The sequence below is a fragment of the Mugil cephalus genome, chromosome 10 (assembly GCF_022458985.1).
Source record: "Mugil cephalus isolate CIBA_MC_2020 chromosome 10, CIBA_Mcephalus_1.1, whole genome shotgun sequence".
Lineage (NCBI taxonomy): Eukaryota > Metazoa > Chordata > Actinopteri > Mugiliformes > Mugilidae > Mugil > Mugil cephalus.
The window spans coordinates 15184833-15202175 of record NC_061779.1 but is presented as its reverse complement, the minus strand read 5'-3'; the positions used below and the strand labels follow the sequence as shown (position 1 = coordinate 15202175).

At 42.5% G+C, this 17343-nt stretch overlaps 2 protein-coding genes across 4 annotated transcripts in view; one reads left to right on the top strand and one right to left on the bottom strand.

Moving 5' to 3' along the window:
• Positions 1 to 1948, bottom strand: part of otud7a (OTU deubiquitinase 7A) — a 35367-nt gene extending 33419 nt beyond the window's left edge. The window contains exon 1 of one of the 2 annotated variants that reach the window (XM_047596993.1): positions 1780 to 1948. The gene's annotated coding sequence lies outside the window, so the exon portion shown is untranslated. Of the gene's footprint in view, positions 1 to 226; positions 315 to 1779 lie in introns of those variants that run through there. The other variant, XM_047596994.1, reaches the window with a different exon arrangement.
• A 1345-nt stretch (positions 1949 to 3293) lies between these two features.
• LOC125015003 (proprotein convertase subtilisin/kexin type 5) lies at positions 3294 to 16838 on the top strand. Of its 2 annotated transcripts, none has more exons than XM_047596608.1 (16): positions 3294 to 3517; positions 4894 to 5097; positions 5176 to 5244; positions 5409 to 5448; positions 9327 to 9472; positions 10434 to 10628; positions 12449 to 12535; positions 12617 to 12815; positions 12916 to 13139; positions 13267 to 13509; positions 14112 to 14357; positions 14772 to 14967; positions 15141 to 15346; positions 15542 to 15642; positions 15876 to 16047; positions 16118 to 16838. In XM_047596608.1, the coding sequence occupies exons 1-16, from the start codon at positions 3337 to 3339 to the stop codon at positions 16495 to 16497; spliced, it is 2889 nt and encodes a 962-aa protein (XP_047452564.1). In that variant the 5' UTR covers positions 3294 to 3336; the 3' UTR covers positions 16498 to 16838. The 2 variants fall into 2 exon arrangements, with proteins under 2 accessions (XP_047452564.1, XP_047452563.1); XM_047596607.1 differs by having other exon boundaries at positions 5406 to 5448.
• The last annotated feature ends 505 nt before the right edge of the window (positions 16839 to 17343 follow it).

The window sequence follows — 17343 nt, the reverse complement described above, 5'->3', positions numbered from 1 at the left end:
GTTGAGGCATTTATTACGACCGGGTTTAAGGACTTGTTATGTATCCACTAACACAACAATGACAATGTCACAAAAACAGTGACTGAGGCGAACGCACCTATCTAACGCCAAGACCCGTGGCTACAGAGCAGTGACTCTAACCGAGAGGAGCTCCCTTTCCTGCCTCCACGGCCTCTAGCTGACCTCCCTGTGCCTGCAGACAGAACACTTAACATTGCTTCCCCACCTGTAGAGATGTCTGAAGAACAGGCCCCACTTCAAAGCCAGGGCAGTGATTGGGCCATGATTACCACGGGCACTTGACTCATTTCGACCCCTCCAAGGGACTCACCTTTGGGGGAAATCAGACATGGAGACATGGAATTCTTCAGGAAACAAAAACAGAAGATTTAAGCCCCATTCACAGATGCTCGTTAGGGCCTACGAGATTATACATTAGTTTGATGACTTGGATTTACGTGGAAAACGGCGCGAAATTGTGTGAGCGTAAACAAATTTGTGTTTCGTGCTCGCATATGTGTTTTTGCTTCTTGAAGCAGGTAGCGGGCAACTGGCACAGATGTTTTTCGCCTGGGGACTGTCATTTTCCATCAGCGGAAGAGCAGTTTGATAAAGCAGCTCTGCCTCGGTGGCATGAAAGCCCGACTGGGTTCAACAGCAACCGTCGTCTCTGCTCTGCTTTTCTGTAGCTAAATGCCACTGACAGGAACAGAATTCGCTGTGGTAACTGATCAGATGCCAAGCCCCCCCCCCCCCCCCCCCAGTGCCCTGCTGCACCGAGGACCTCTACGGGGCTGGCACGGTCCGGCTTGGCCTGGCTCGGCCCGGGAGCCGCGGGGCCCTGCTTTGTAACTCTGCCCCGGCTACTCCAGCTATCTCCAAATCACACTCGCCCCTACTGTCAGCTGCCCGTCTCCCCAAACCTGCGTTTAGACACAGCTAACAGGCGGCTGAATGACTTGTAAAGTTGAGCTTGGTGTGAATTCACGTCTTACAGAGAGTTTAACGTGCGAGCTCAAATATCAGCTGGTATGAACAATGGATTAAAGGTTGTATTATGTGGATCTTGGTCAGGGGACGTTTATAAATACCATAGCAATGAATCACTGGCCTCACAGTGTTTACAGGCAGGCATGGTGAGTGGATATTGTGAAGCAGGCCAACAACAAACAGATAGGCGTTAGAAAAGGAATCAGGCAGCTTCCTATGTTTTAGGATGAACATCTAAAAGTGAGAGCACTGCAGTTTACCATATGAAGCATCTAGCTGTTATATATTTCATCAGCGTGCACACGTGAAGCCATTTGGCCCAAAACACACTGTGATGATCAATATTTCATGTGTGTCAAAAAAGAAAATCCTTCACAACCCCCGAGAAGCTGCGAAACGTGCTATTTTGTCGGGATATATAAGCAAACACGGGCAGTCTGTCTGAGATGTAGGCTACATTGCATTGCTACTGTATGTCCATGCATCACAAAGGTCTGTGACTAAGCAACAGCGTTTTAGTCCAAGACTCCGGCTGCCGTCTCGTCCCGAGCCGCCGATGAGATTTGTGGCCTCGGTGCATTTGCCTTCGACCTAAATTAAGAGGCAATCGCACGGATCCTGGAGTTGAACGCATCGAGGCACGTACTCGCACAGAGCCAGGTGCACCTGTCTGCAGTGGCAGCCTTTTGTGTTTCCTATCAAATGAGCCAGCACCGTCGCGCTGTCTCGTGAGATAAATCAAGGAATAAACGAATGAAGAAATAAGACGAGACCAGGTCCGTCTCTTACCGTGCTGCTCTCAGTCATTGCTCCCCATCATAACGTTTCCAGGACCAGACCTGTGACGGACCGTTTATTCCTGCCAGCCTGTCTCTCCCCCCCTCTCTCTCTCTCTCTCTCTCTCTCGCTCATCCTCATGTCATGAGTTTCTCCGCTGCAGCAGAAACAAGCCACGCCCCCTTCGGCCGACGCGTGACGTCAGCAGCCCACGGGCCCTCTCTCTCTCTCTCTCTCTCTCTCTCCCTCTCTCTCCCTCTCTCTATCTCGCTATCTGCACGCGCCCCAGGAAGCGCATCCGGCAGGAGGCCGCGAGGGGGCGCTGCGCAAAAACAAGTTGGTTTCTCGACCAAAATCTGAGCAGTCCACAGGTTCACTTCCTTAAAAACAAGCCCGGCATTGAACGGATCACAAAGAAAAACATGCACCCAACCCACCCCTACTGTTATAAGGAAGTTTACACTGATTTAGAACAGAATGGAAACAGCAATATTTATGAAATAAAAATTGGGATTTCTTATTAGTAAAACAAACAAAAATCATTAAGCTATTGAGTAACCATTGCCATAGCAGGCCTGCAATACACTTTATGTGCAGCCACACTGTATATGATATATCTGTGTGCTTGTTTTATTTCTTTTTCAAAGCCTTGGACAAGACACAGTGGATACATAATATCCTGTATACCACCAACACTACCAGGAGTGAGGTATGTGAAAAACTACAAATCTAGCATACCATTATAACAGCAGGTAAATAAAGGTGCAGTTTCACATTTATACTAATGAATGCGATTCTATAATACATTAGTGACTAACTGTTTGGTGTGTTGAAGCTGACAAATAACGAATAGTGAATGAATTCCATTTTAACACTAGATTAAGGTGTAGTGTCGTGTTATTTGTTTCTATTTCTATTATATTATATTATATTATATTATATTATATTATATTATATTATATTATATTATATTATATTATACATTTTAAAGGATTGTGAAGTAACCATCTGAAAGTATGCATACATCCATGTAGGAGAAGAAAGAAAGAACGAAGTAAAGAAAGAAAATTTTGATTTCATTGAAGCTGTTACCAATAACAAATGAATTACAAGAATTACATAATTTTAACTATAGTAACAACATGACACTTAATTGATAGTGTACTATTTAATTATATAGTAATGAATACGAATCTATCTATCTATCTATCTATCTATCTATCTATCTATCTATCTATCTATCTATCTATCTATCTATCTATCTATCTATCGTGACAAAGACACCGGGTGTTCTCCCATTGTATTAGGACCATTTATTAAATCCTCACCGCAGTCCCATTGTCCCGTGTTTCACTTGAACGAACAGGTCCAGCAAGTTCTTTCTGGGCTGGTGTCACAGTCAGAGCCTCGGATCGATCTGCCAGCGTACCTGCCGCACGGACACTGCGTCGTCGGAGGCAGTTCCCCCCTCCTCCTTCTCCTCCGCCTCCTCTGCCTCCTCCTCCTCCTCCTCGACTGACTGTTTTGCTGCTTTTCCTCACTTTGACTGGAAGTCCGCCGCACACTGCCATGAGACCCTCCACCTCGTCCCTCGCCCTCCTCGTCCTCTGTGTCGGACTAATTGGATGCAAACCCTCGCCGCCCTGTCCGAACGGACAGTTCATGCTGAAGAGCCAGTGCGTCCTGTGTCATCCCACCTGCTCGGAGTGCGACGGACATGAGCTGTTTCAGTGCACTACCTGTGGAGTTTGTGAGTAGGATTGCCTTAACACTTTTTAATATACCATTAGGGGACTTTTTTAAAAAAAAGAATGGAAAGAAAGAGCGTTTTAAATGCTTTATTTTCCAATAGTCCAAGTTTAAAATCTAGACTACGCGGATAACAAAAACAAGGTTTATGACTATATATGTATGTGTGCGTGCATGGTCTAAAACATGTACATTTAACATACTAAATTGCTCGCTTTAGGCCACGTGATTATTCTTTTTTGTTGTCTTTTTGGCCCAGCAAACGCCAGATTGTAACAAAGCCATGTCACAGACTCATTACTCCGACAAAGTGGGAGTTTTTTTTCCTCATTCAAAGCAGCCCTATTTAATGGTTGGTTTAAAAAAGGGGGAGGCTTTTGTATCCGAGGAGAAGCATTCAGCTCTGGTTTACCATTTACTCTTGTTAAACAGTGAGAGACTGGCTGCAGCACTTGTTGATTTTTTTTTTCTTTTCCTGTCACTGGCCGCCTTTGGAATAGGGAAGAAATGAAGGTGTGATCATTTTTCTCTCCAGTTTTCACAGTGTAATCTGATCATGTCAGAATGGGGTCTTTGTTAATCAGAGGGAGAGAAAAAATATCCCCTTGGGCTAGAAGTATTGCAGCTCACTGGGCTTAACATGCAAAACCTGCAAGTTTCTTTCCCTCTCGCTTTCTATTTCCTTCCAAAACTCTTTCATTTGAATATATTTTGACATCACCGCAATCACGCATGTGTTCGTATTGACTCATATATGTCCTGTACATTTTTTCGGCCCACATTTGCGTACTGTGATTGAGTCTCTTGGAAGAGAAATGGTAAAAAAAAAAAAAAAAGGCAGCAGCAGCTTGCAGCCTATCTCCTCCCCGTCTCGTATCCTCTGCTTGGCGTTGTGCGTTGTGCAGATGAGACACCTCGGCTGCTCCCGAGGATGCCGCAGGTGCCACAGCTCAGCCGGGCCATAGTGGCAGGTGGCAGAGTATTAATCATTAGGGCCAACACATGACTGTGTCTCTGCCTACAGCTCTGATCTTTCATCTGCCTCTGATTGCCCTTGCTCACATTAGTTGAGGCATCACCAGACAGGAAGTAACCTCACACTGGGATCTGTTATTTGCAGCCAGTATATGCTGAGTTTGAGCCGTCGGTTCGTGATGATGTTTCTGGCTTCCAGTTGTTGCCACTGTTTCCTGCTTTTATTAAATATGCACATGTAATGAAATCACAAGTTTCCCTGTGGGTGTCCTTTCATCTTTCCTTCTTCGCACGCTCATGAATTTTCACTTTCAGAGGCTGGCTAATGGCTTCTTTGTCAGAGGAGAAAATAGAGTAAGCTTTATGTTAACAAGTCCTCCATGCCCCGCTCCTCCTCCTCAGATGAAGACGGACAGGAGCGTTTCCTCCACCAAGGTCGATGTCGGACACATTGCCCCCGGGGACTCTATCCTGACAGGGGTCACTATGCCTGCCTGCCCTGCATAGCCAATTGTGAACTCTGCACAGATGGCGACATATGTGCCAAATGTCGGGAACACTACAAACTCCAGAATGGGGTGTGCCAACCGGCGCTGTGCGACATAGGTAAAAGTAAAGCAGAGATTTTGAGTAGGCTGTAACTTTAGAGCAAGTCTGACATTATTTTGGCTCTCTGTGTTTCAGGGCAGGTGGAGGATCCTGATACAGGAGAGTGCATTGACTGTGAAATGGGCTGCAAAACTTGCTCCACAGGTAAACAAACACGGCCTGTGTGTCAGTGCCTCAGCTCCATATTATTGTCATGTGGTAATGAGGCTCAGTAGTGTATATTAATACCCCGATGATAACAGTGATATACAGTTGGCTTCTCCCTATGAATTCTAATGAATCACCTTTCTCTCCTTTGTAATCAGAAGACCCTGAGATATGCAACAGCTGCGTTGAAGGTTACTTTCTGTGAGTCTTGCTTTTTTGTTATCGTATTTTCCTTTTCTTGCTTCCCTCCTATTCTCTTCTAAAATCAAATGGGTGTTCATTCAGATCCTTAACATTTATGACAGTGGCTGAAACGTATTATTATTTTCATTAGCATTTAATCTGTTCATTATTCTCTACTTTAACGCAACGTCCAAAAATAGTGCATATGCCCAATGAGCATCCCCAGAACTTGAGTTGACATTGTTTTTAGTTTGTTCAAATTAACTTGTGAGATTCAAAGATTTTCCGTTTACATCCGCAGAAGGTGAAGACAAGTCGCAAACAGTCACGTATGAAACTGTGGAATAAGAGGATTTTTTTTATGCCTTTGTTGTTGGACCACGATTAATTAACCTTAATCATTAACCTTTTAGCAGATTTGTTTTTTAATTGACAAATAGTTTCAGCTCTATTTAATTCTGTCTTAATGTCTTTGAAAAAAAAAGTATACTGTAATTTCACATTGCGCGTTAAGTTATTCATAAATCCTTCTCTGCTGTTTTAAATCATTGCCATTAAATATGGTCCAAACAAATAATTAACCTCGAAACGACCTGGTAATTGTTTATGTTTTCACTGGCATTGCCTTGCTCGATAAAGAGTTGGGTAAATCTCTAGGCTGTATGAGGGTAAAGTGCCACACCATTCCGCAAATTGTTTAGCAGAATTTCCTTCTGCACTGTACAAGACATTTCACCTGGATTTCTGTTTACACTAGCTTATCAATTGGACCCAGTGTGTAACAGGTTATAGAGCTTGAACAGACCTCCAATTGTGCACTCCTCCCCTGAGTTCAGGCCTCCGGGTATTGTGTGAGTCGGGTTACCTTCCATTTGGACTCATACATTGTTACCTGAGCCTGGGTTTGGGCTCAAGAGAGACTTGACAGAGTGTGTTTTTGTGTTATGTGTGAGGTGGGGTGGAAAATAGAAGACGCATAAGTGGACCGCATAGATGTGGTGACCAGATAGGCTGCACCATCTTGACTGACTACTCAAGTGAATCACAGCAGAGATGTGTAAAAGGGAAAAAAAAAACGCTAACTCACTGCACCCACAGCCGCACGGGTTCAGAAAGTCTTTCCTGGGCACCTGCTTGTTGAACTTTTACGTTAACAATAATGGTTTTAGAGATTTAAAACAACGTAGCTGTAGTTATAGCTTTTAAAACATCTACCACGCATAAGCAGAGAACAGTTAAAGAACCTCAGTTCCTTCAATGTGAGGTTTTGCTTGAAGTTAACTGTTGAGCGTGGACAGCTTTTGTATGAATAGGTGGGGCTTATGTTACTCGTGTGTAGGGGAGAGAATCCAATGCCTCTCTGGCATTTTCTTTCCAAGCAAAGGAAGGGCAGCAAAACCAAAAGTATGCACTCATTCATTCTCGGTATGGTTCAAACCATTAATTGGAGAGTACCTACAGTATATTCTTAACTTTTTTTAAAGTTAGTTAACGTTAAAGTTCTAAACAAAAGTTGCTCTCCTGGAATGGATGGGCTAATATTTGCATAAAGGGATTCCTCAACATCGTACAGATTCTTGAGCAGACCACCGTTTCCTGGCAAGACCCAGAGCCTGGTCAGCACCACCTGCTATTGTGTGCGAGTTGATGGATGCTGTGTGGCGCCTCCAGCTGTTCCTCGTCAAACAGCCATCGCATCTTTGCACAGAACCCACGGCAACGCAGTAGGAAGCGCAGCCTGGGCTGTCAGTGGTCAGGTTTTGTTCCATAGGAAGGTGTAAAAACAGGCAGCAGAGGTTTTCGTATTTAAGATAGTGGTTTTCTCCTGTTTAGCCACTTTGCTTTGTGTATTTGAGATTTCGTCAAGATGTTTCTTCAGTTCTAAACAGCTGGTGGTGGAGTTTGGGATTCATTAGGAGCATCTGAAGCGTGCATGACTTTCTTAACCACTCAATTATCTCCTGCAATTAGAGACGTTTGATCAGATTAACCTGGATGGGGTCCTGTTTCCTTCACTGTTAATCCAAAATGGGAAAAAAACCTATTTATGTTTTAGTGGAAAGTCTTCGTAATTCAAGTCAAATTTATAGTCACATTATGTTAATAAAACACATCGAGGTGTGAAAAATATATAAATATGAAAATAAATACAACGTGTACAGTATGTACACACACACATTGTGCCTTGCAGTGTGACTGTACAATGTGCATATAGGATACAGTCAAATGTGTATATACAACTTAACCATGAGCAAAATAACTGAACAGGGTTTCATTCTTGACTTAATGTTTTACATGTGACAGCTTTGCAACTCAAATCTCTACTATTTTAGGTGACTTTTTAGGTCAGTCGCCTCACATTTAATTGCTTAGCTAGGCCCCCGAGGACTGATAGGATAGGTTAATGACAGAAATCACCCTACCTCTGGGCTACAAATAATACACCAATTAACTTTCCGCCTTGGGGAAAAAAAAAAAAAAAATTGAACCACAACAAGCTTGAAGAAAGGCAGGCCCACTGTATGTTGTATTGCCCTCTGTGTTTGCCCTGCTTCTCTGTTGTTTGACTGAATGCACCCTTCCTGGTGTATTATTGAAGTCAACAATACAGCTGCAGGTGTGCTGTGGACTGTGGACTGACACAGTGCATGTTGGGATTGCCTCTTACATGTGGTGTGTTTTGTATGTTTCCCTGGTTTCAGACTATTCAATCAACAACAGTTGTCATCGGCTATTTTTGTATATATGCGTATATGTTCCGTTTTGTTCTGCATGTTTGCTTTGGGAAATAATGATTTCCTCCTGTTCTTTGACAGTTTAAGTCAATGAGTCACTTGCGCACACCCTTAAACTAAGCCTAGTTATGGTTTAATTCATAGGTCTTCAACAGGGAGTCCACGGAGATACTGCATGGGGATCCTGAAATCTTTGGTCTTTTAGACTTTTTTTTATATATATATATATATTTTTAACCCTCTGGAGTCGACTGACGCGCCGGAGCGTCCAAATCACATGACCAATTTAAGATGATGTAGCAGCAAGATACAGCATCACTGAATGTCCGTTTCAACTTTGTTAGAAAGTGCTAACTTCAACATCTATATACCAGTTTAAATTGTGTTGATAGGCCAAGTAAACCTAGACTTATTAGAAATAATTTTTCTTAATATTGCCGTCATCCGTCACCCCCTTTCTTATTGGTGGAAAAATTCATCTCATTGACCAATCAGGAAATGATGTGTCAATGGGCGTTCAGGAAGAGGGAAACGTTGTGGGAGTGAGGCTATATTCAATCTATGGAGAGAGGAGCCAGAGATTTGGGACTTTTAGGTATTATTACTTATTGTTACACCTGATAGTTTTTTAAATGGTTGTAAATAGTTGTACAAAAATGCTTGACGTATTACCTTTATTTTAAAGGAAATAGTTATAAATGCCTTTGTTTTTTGCTAAATTTGTACATAAGCTTTTGAAATTTACACTTTCGATTTACATTCTAAGTTATTCAAATGCTTAGTTTAACATGTTTGTGGTTTTCACAGTGAAAAATCAAACTTTTTCCTAACCGGATTTAATGGTTTTAGTGTGGTTTTAGGTCCAATGTGTTAATACAGTTTGTCAAAATGAAAAAATAATTGTAAAATGACACAAGTGAGGTTGTGCAGAAAAGAATGATACCAAACAAGACAATGTAAATCGCTTTTAAGGTGAAATATAAAGGTAAAACCAAAAGAAGACAAAAACGGCCAATTATACTCTGGACTCCAGAGGGTTAATTTCCCTCCACGACTTAAAATTTCTTTGAATGCACATCAACATGAATCCAAAATATTTTAGTTGAAGGCCCCTGGTTTGATTGTTGTAGATTTGACTTTTGAATGAACCTCTGCCTGCAGTTTCAGACACCAGTGTCGAAGACATTGCCCCCAGAGCACCTATGAGGACTGGGGCAGGGGCGTCTGCCTCCTCTGCCCATCACCATGTGAAGACTGCAGGAGCAACACACACTGCCTTGCCTGCCAGCCTGGTTACTTCATCAACGGTACCAGTAGCAAAAAAAGACAAACAATCATTTATGTATATCTTTTTGTTATCTGCTAGCGTACCAAACAGAGAGGATCATTTTGTCCCATACCAAACCAAAAAGTGTGTTCAATATACGCTTAAATCAGTGTGTGTATGTGTGTGTGTGAGAGAAAGTAATCAGTCATTCTTGCTCGGGACAAGGGATGGCACTCGGGGTCTTCATTTGGATTGCAAATCATGCTCGTGTCAGCAAGTCCATAAGATATGGAAATGTGTGGTTTATGCAAAAAAGGACTTTGTGATTGTGATTTTGTTCTGTAAAGTTATATAGACAAGAAGCTATGAAACTGAAAACAAGACCAGGAGATAAACATATTATATAAAGTTTAGCATCTTGCCACACTGTCAAAATTAAAAGATCCAGGTCACGGTTCTGTGCCTGGATTTGGGATTGGGAGTGATCCTGGAAGTGCAGACGGAGGAGAAGGGTTTAAAGGAGCTGCTATGTATCTATATCAGAAGAGACAAACCAAAATACAAAATACTGGCTCTGGAGAGCACTTATATTGTAATGTCAGCCACGTTGGGTCATCCCACACGGTTGGGAAAGGAGGGGTGAGGTGAGTGGTAATCATTTGGTTGCACTCTGCTGCTTCACAGCTAGATGCCACTAAATCCTTCACAATGAGCAAATTAAACACTGCTGTGGACTAAATGAACGTATGATCCCTTGGAGCTACTTTACAGTGGGTTTTACAAATTAAAAGAACATTTTAGCGTAAAACAAGCAGTAAAACTTCCTTCAAAAATAACCTGGCTTTTAGAAAAGCATTCAGAAGAAAATACAGTAAAATAGGTAGCATGTCTACTGTGTACATTCAGCTGTGAATATTACTGTTAAAGCAAATTAAATCATTGGAAAATAATTATGATTATTTATGATCTTGCTTCCTTCCCTCACCTAAATGCTGAGTCAGGAGGAGAGTGTATTAAACAGTGCCCACAGCAAACCTTCAGTGACTCCAGCGGGTGGCGCTGCCAGCCCTGCCACAGCTCCTGCCAGACGTGCCACGGTCCCCATTCAACAGACTGTGACCTTTGTCTTGGTGGAGATCTTCCTCTGCATGGACAGTGCCCTCAGGTTAACTGCCCATTAGGAGAGTACTTTGATGGTAAGTGGAACTAATCCTTTGAAATAAAAAAGAAAGGTGTTTATGTTTGATGTACGTTGTTAACTGAGAAAAAGACAACTGGAACACCAGTTCACAGTGGAGTCGTATACTATAATGAGTTAACGTGATAATTGTTTAATTCCTGCATGGAAATAATTGCCTTTCATTCTTCGGGGTGACAGCAGAGGTCACGTACGCTGTTGCAAGAATTTGAAGGCATTCAGTGTCTCGCTCAAGGACACTTTAGGAAGGCACTTGCCACTGACACCAGGGCTTGAACCCTGCAGAAGGACCTCTAAGCTGAAGGACATTCTCCTATTCACTGCGCTGCGTGCTATGCGTCATCTTTCCTTCAAGAGCCTTTTTAATGGAGGCTCCTCTGCTTCGAGCACCTGACTGCTTTCCACTAGATGTCTCTGTCGTCAGGGCTGGAATACAGTACTCCACTGTTACCAAGGTTACGTGGTTATCAAGCAGGACATTTACATTCATTTCCCTTTGCTATATTTACATCCTTGTTTTGGTATGAGAATGTCCAAATGAGATGAAGATGTGTCTTCTGTGAGTGTGCGTCCCTGTCGTTGGCTTGCTTTAATCACCGCTGTTTTCTTTTCCCCTCATGCATTGGTGCAGTAATGCTATAAGAAATTTGAATAGTGCCATCACAGACACCCAACACTGGCCAATAACTGTCTGTCAGCTTGGTTTGACACAGTCCTGTGCTACAGCTTTAGTATTTTCTTATTTTTCTTTCTTTCTTTTTTCTTTCTTTTTTTTTTTTTTTTTTTGCAAATTTAGAACTTAATTCTTAAAAAATCTAACATACAGTGCTGCTTAAACGTATTTGCACCATTCTCTTCCTTGTTCAGCAATCACAGCAACTACACATTTACGGTAACAGCTGATCAGTCGTCTACAGCGGCCTGGAGGAAATTTAGTCCATTTCTTAGTACAGAACTGCTCCAGGTCCTTCCACATCATTTATATTGGATCAAGGTCAGGATTTGACTTGGATTAATTTTATATTATATTAACAATTCTTTTGTAGAATGACAGTTTCTTTTAGGATTCAGTTCACGGACATGTGAGCTGACACTTTTTTTTAGGATTCGCAGATATAATTCACAGTTGATTTCTGAATGACACACCTCATATAGATAGATAGATAGATAGATAGATAGATAGATAGATAGATAGATAGATAGATAGATAGATAGATAGATAGATAGATAGATAGATAGATAGATAGATAGATAGATCCCAAACTGGGAAATTTCATCGTTGCAGCAGCAACAAGTACAACACGTACAGGCACTCAACCCCCTCCATACTAAATATATAACAGGAAAAACACAATCTGCTATATACACATTATTTACAGAGTTATAAAAATAATAATCCTATTAATAATAAGAAATTACAGTGGTTGGAAACAGATAGACTCTACTTTGGCCTTGAAATTAACTTCCTAGAGGCACACTTACGTTTGGGACTCACAGATATGTAATATTGTCTTGTTTTAATAAATAAACTAATGCTTGGGTATAACATCTATTTCATTTAATTCTCTTTTTCATTTAGTTCTCTTTATCAACTCTCAGGGCTTGTGTGAAAATCAACTGAAGTCATATTTGTGCAGAAATGTAGGAAATTATTAGGAGCGCAAACAGTTTTAAGTGCCACTGTATACGATGATAAGTGTTCACCAGTTACTGACATCTGCCACCTCATGATTTGTTGCCTCTTGATAGAACTTGTTTTTCGTCCCTCTAGTGGTGGAAATGGGTAAAGCAGACTGTGTGCTGTGCTGTCTGTTTCAGGGAAGTATGGTGAATGTCACACCTGTGATGCGTCCTGCAAGACCTGTTTTGGCCCACAGTCATTGGATTGTTCTTCTTGTTTTCAAGGTACAAATATTTGCATTTAGGTCATTAAAGGATGTGATGAATCATATTGTGCAGTGTGTTTGTGCATTGGTTTTGTCACAGGATATTTTCTGGACCAGGAAAGTTCTTGTGTAGAGCATTGTCTATCCGGCTCCTACGCAAACTCTGCCACTCAGCTCTGCGAGGAGTGCTCGCCAAACTGTGAGGCCTGCGTAGACACCAGCGATAACTGCATCGACTGTTCCAAGGGCACATATAAACTGTTCCTGCACCAGGGGCGGTGCTGGTCGAATTGCCCAGAGTAAGCAGCTAATTTAACTCGCTAAGATAAATGAAAAACTTCACCGTGGTGATGTGTTCTTGTTGACTGTATCTTCTTTTATCCCCGACTTCTCTCTCAGAGGTTTCTTTGAGACAGCGGAGGGGTCGTGTGAAGCCTGTGATAGCTCCTGTCTGACATGTGATGAGATCAAGTCCCAGTGTCTGTCCTGTGCGGACGGTCATTACTTGGAGGGCGGTACGTGCAGACTCAACTGTTCACTGCGGACATACCCTGCAGATGATGGTACTTGCAGACGCTGTCCTCCCCACTGTGACATTTGCACGGACGACAGGACCTGTTTCAGTGAGTTGAGTTTTGCGGCGCTAAGTTCCAAATCCTCCAAAGCATTAATGAAGCGTTAGTTGAAGCACAGGCCATCGTGCCGCATCTTCGAAATCGTAAAGTGTGCGACTTCATTATCTCTCTCCAGAGTGCAGTTTCCTCTACTTGATGCTGAATGGTGTGTGTCGGGCCAGTTGTCCCACGGGCTACTATGAGGACATGGAGGAGGGACGGTGTGGTCAGTGTCACCCTACCTGTGGCAGCTGTTCGGGGCCCTTGGCAGATGACTGTGAGACCTGCGCAGCATTCAGCCCCAAGCTCTATAAAGGTGCATGCTCCAAGGACTGCCCCACTGGTACTTACTATGAGGTTGCAGCAGTGGAGTGTCAAGGTGAGCCTCTGGATTCATATACTCGACTGGGTTTAAATGTTATTAAATATGCCGGACAACAATGTTTTCTGATAATCCAAATCTCTTCTTGTCCTGGGTGACGTTAACTGTTAAGCAGGTGCATGTAAAACAAAAAATAAGACAAAGCAGAGCAAAGCAAAAACGTCTTTGCATAGCAAAACCGAGGCATATTTGGAATGGTTTGTCTCAGTACCTGGGAATTACCAACCGGCTTTATGCTTATGTTTGTAAAGAGGTGATGTTGTGATTAACGAAATCCCTGACAACTATAAATATAGCTTTAGGAATAATTGGTAGATCTCTGAGGCAAAATCTGCCTAAACATGACTGGATTCTTCCACAACACACTTAAAACACAGGAAACTTTTGAAAGACAAAAATATAACTACATTAGCATGACTTTTATTAATTTGATTAATTTGATTTGAATTTTATTAATTTGAACATGCCTAGCGAGTTAGGAATACAGTATCTTAGTACTTAAAGTGCTATTCATTTACCTGTCAGACGTGCTGGCGATCACACTCTCTTTTTTAAATGTACCTATGTGACCTTGATGCAGCCTGTTTGACTGTGTGCAGAGTGCCACCAGACCTGCATGAGCTGCACCGGCCCGGCCGCCAACCAGTGTACTCAGTGTGAGAAAGGACTTGTGTTGGACCCGAACACATTGTTGTGCGGCGTGACAGGCGACACGGACTGCCCCCCGGGGACCTACCTGCACGATGACCAGTTCACCTGCATGAGTTGCCATCGGCACTGTTACTCTTGTGAGGGTCCGGGCAGCGACACATGCGAGACCTGCGCCGTCCCCAAATACCTTCACAGTGAGCATTTAATATATATTATTGTTTTCACTTCAATTTAGGACAGTGGGAATCGAGATACATGCCCTAGTCTCAAATAAGCACCAGTACCTCCCTATCTAGTGACAAATTAGATCAAATTGATAAAGCTGAATTAGTTGGATGGAAAATTGGCCAGAATTGTCTTTTTTTTAAAAGCACTATATATTTTCTTAAATTAGATTAAAAATATATAGATAGATAAATAGAATGATGATGGCATTTAAGGCAGATTTTACATGAGAATTGAAAAAACTATGAACATGAAAAAACACGCACTTACTTTAATTCTGTAGGTTTGCACAGGGAAGAAGAGCGAACTTATGAGAGCGAGTCATCATTGGAACAACTAAACTGAGTTTAGAAGAGTTCAAATGATGATTTTGGATTTTTCAGACAGCACCTGTGTGAGTGATTGTCCAGCTGGTACGTACAGTACGACGCAGGAAGCTGATGGAAAGGAGCTGGGATTCTGTTTACCCTGCGATGACGTCTGTTCCACCTGCACTGGAGCGTCAACTAGAGATTGCCTTATTTGTTCTCAAGGACGTCTGCGTCACCTTCAGCTGTGTGTCACCCACTGTCCCACGGGGTACAAAGCTTTGTCATATATGTTTTGTGTACCACAAAGACAATCTTCCCTGTGAATGTTAAATTATGACTACAAGACTCATGATTCTTAAAACTTGTCTGACATAATGAGCGAGATAAATGTAAGATGTGAAACTAAGACAACTGGTATTTAGATTTAACAATTCTCTTCAGGTATTACAAAGAGGGAACCCACTGTCAAAAATGTGACAGATCTTGTGAGCTGTGCACAGGACCAGGACCCGAGTCCTGCAGAGCCTGTTCCCCTCCTCTTCTAGAGCTGCAGGGCACCAAACTGTGTGTTGAGCGCTGCCCACAACGCTTCTACCAGCTTGGTGACATCTGCAAACAGTGCCACACCAGTTGTCAAACATGCACAGGTACCAGTGAAGTAACGGTTCCCTGAAATATATATAGATAAAATGACAAACCTGTTAGCTATCTATTCATGTGGTGAAGCTCAACAGCAGCCCATTGTCTATCTGTAGTGTTCATTTTCCAAATAGGGGTTTTATATGGCATTCACTTGTCACTTTTCTGCATATCTTGTGCATGTAATGTGTGCGTGTTTGTAGACTCCTCGCCTCAGGGCTGCATGACGTGTGACTGGGGCAGCACTCTGAAGGACAAAGTCTGCTACCCACGCTGTGAGGAAGGGCGATACTTTTCTGAAGAGGTGCACTATGATTCATTTGCTATCACTACTATTTGTATGCTATTTGTCACAATTTCATTTTCATGTAACCAGGGTATACTATTATAGCTATGCCAGTGATGTGCATGTGGTGTGTAAGTGTTTCACAAGATTTACCAAATGACGCCGTCACCTTACAATAGTACGTCTCTGTTACAAGCGCATTAGTCTCATATTTGCTCAGTATAATTACTGGGGGAGCTGTCCAATTGCAGGAAACGTGTGAGCCTTGCCACAGCTCATGTAGGCACTGTACTGGGCCGAGACCTGACCAGTGTCTGACCTGTCACCGTGATTCTGCTCTTCATGCCGTGGAGAACCGTTGTGCCCGCTGCTGCCAGGCTGGCGGAAATTACACTGACTGCTGTGTTTGCGACAGCCGCTCAGGTAGATGGTGATAGTGTGGATGCATCGTGTGGATGCAGCAGTCTCCTAACAGCCTTTTTGTTTGTTCTAGCACTGTGCGTGGAGGCCCCCAAACCCAAGGCAGGAGAGGGTCAGGAAAATGACATGAGTATGTCCTCTAAAGCACTGAAGCACACCACGGCTGCCTTGCCTATTGCCCTTATGCTGGCAGGGTTGGCTCTGGCTGTGTTTGCCTTGTTCAAGGCGCACGCCAGGAAGAGACTGTGCTGGAAACAGAGCTACGAGAGGCTGAGTGGCAGCGCCAGCGTCAACATGCCCCACGGCGTGCCCGAGCCAGATAGCGGAGATGAGGTGGACGTGGTGTACACAAGCAGGGGGGGATCCGTTTACCGACGTTACAGCTTCATCCATGAGCAGGACACAGATGCAAACCAGGACGTGGAGGAGAACACTCTTCTGAGTCAATCTTAGATTCCTCCAGACCAGAGGTTGCAGTAATTCTGTTTTCTATTGTGTGCGCCGTACCAAGACTGAAAGGTCTCTTAGAAGAGAATTTAGTTGTATTTTGCTTTGGTATGTTTATTTTTGTGTTCAGCTGTATATTTTATTCTATGAAGTGCCTGTATCTGTATAATGCACATTTTTAGATAGGTGATAAAATACATACATTTGTGTAAATGTATGTAAATTCTTTTTTAAACTTGAAATTAAAGATTTGTGAAGAAGTGGATTGGTCTTGTATATAAATATATGTGATTTTCTGTAAAGGGATGTGTAATTTGAAATAAAAATGTGTTCTAATTGACTGTAAAGTACAACTGGTATGCTAGGTTAATTTTGCTGTTTAATTTCAGACTATATCAGATCACACTGGATTTTAATCCTAGCAAACAAACTGACACTGTGATCCGGACAGACGTGAGGAAGAGCCCTCCACCCATCAGCGGCCCCATGTTCTCGGGAAATGCCTACTTTGTGGTGACAAGAGCCTTTGTGAAACACGTTATAGAGGACAGAGAGGTGCAGACATTTCTGGAGTAGGAAAAGGACACATGAAAACTGAAATACCAGTGTCCAGTTTATCAGTTAACACAGCAAACTTGGGAAGATTGGTTATTTAGACAAGCATTTTAATTTATCAAAATGTGAAGGATCTTCCTCTGAAATGTCTAATTTTTTTCTGTTTTCTGTATGCTGTTTTTGATACATCCTGCACTGCAGTAACATTTCATAAATCTTCAGATACTCTTAATAGTATCAGAAAAATATTGCAATAGACTGTAATTCCTTATAATCTTCACTTTTTTACATCTGGGT

Bases quoted from the DNA above. Each gene is read 5' to 3' on its own strand.
- LOC125015003 (XM_047596607.1), top strand. From the start codon at position 3,337: ATGAGACCCTCCACCTCGTCCCTCGCCCTCCTCGTCCTCTGTGTCGGA. The intron at 5,449-9,326 runs GTGAGTCTTGCT...CTCTGCCTGCAG, and splicing joins TGCGTTGAAGGTTACTTTCT to TTTCAGACACCAGTGTCGAA. The intron at 13,140-13,266 runs GTGAGTTGAGTT...ATCTCTCTCCAG, and splicing joins GGACGACAGGACCTGTTTCA to AGTGCAGTTTCCTCTACTTG.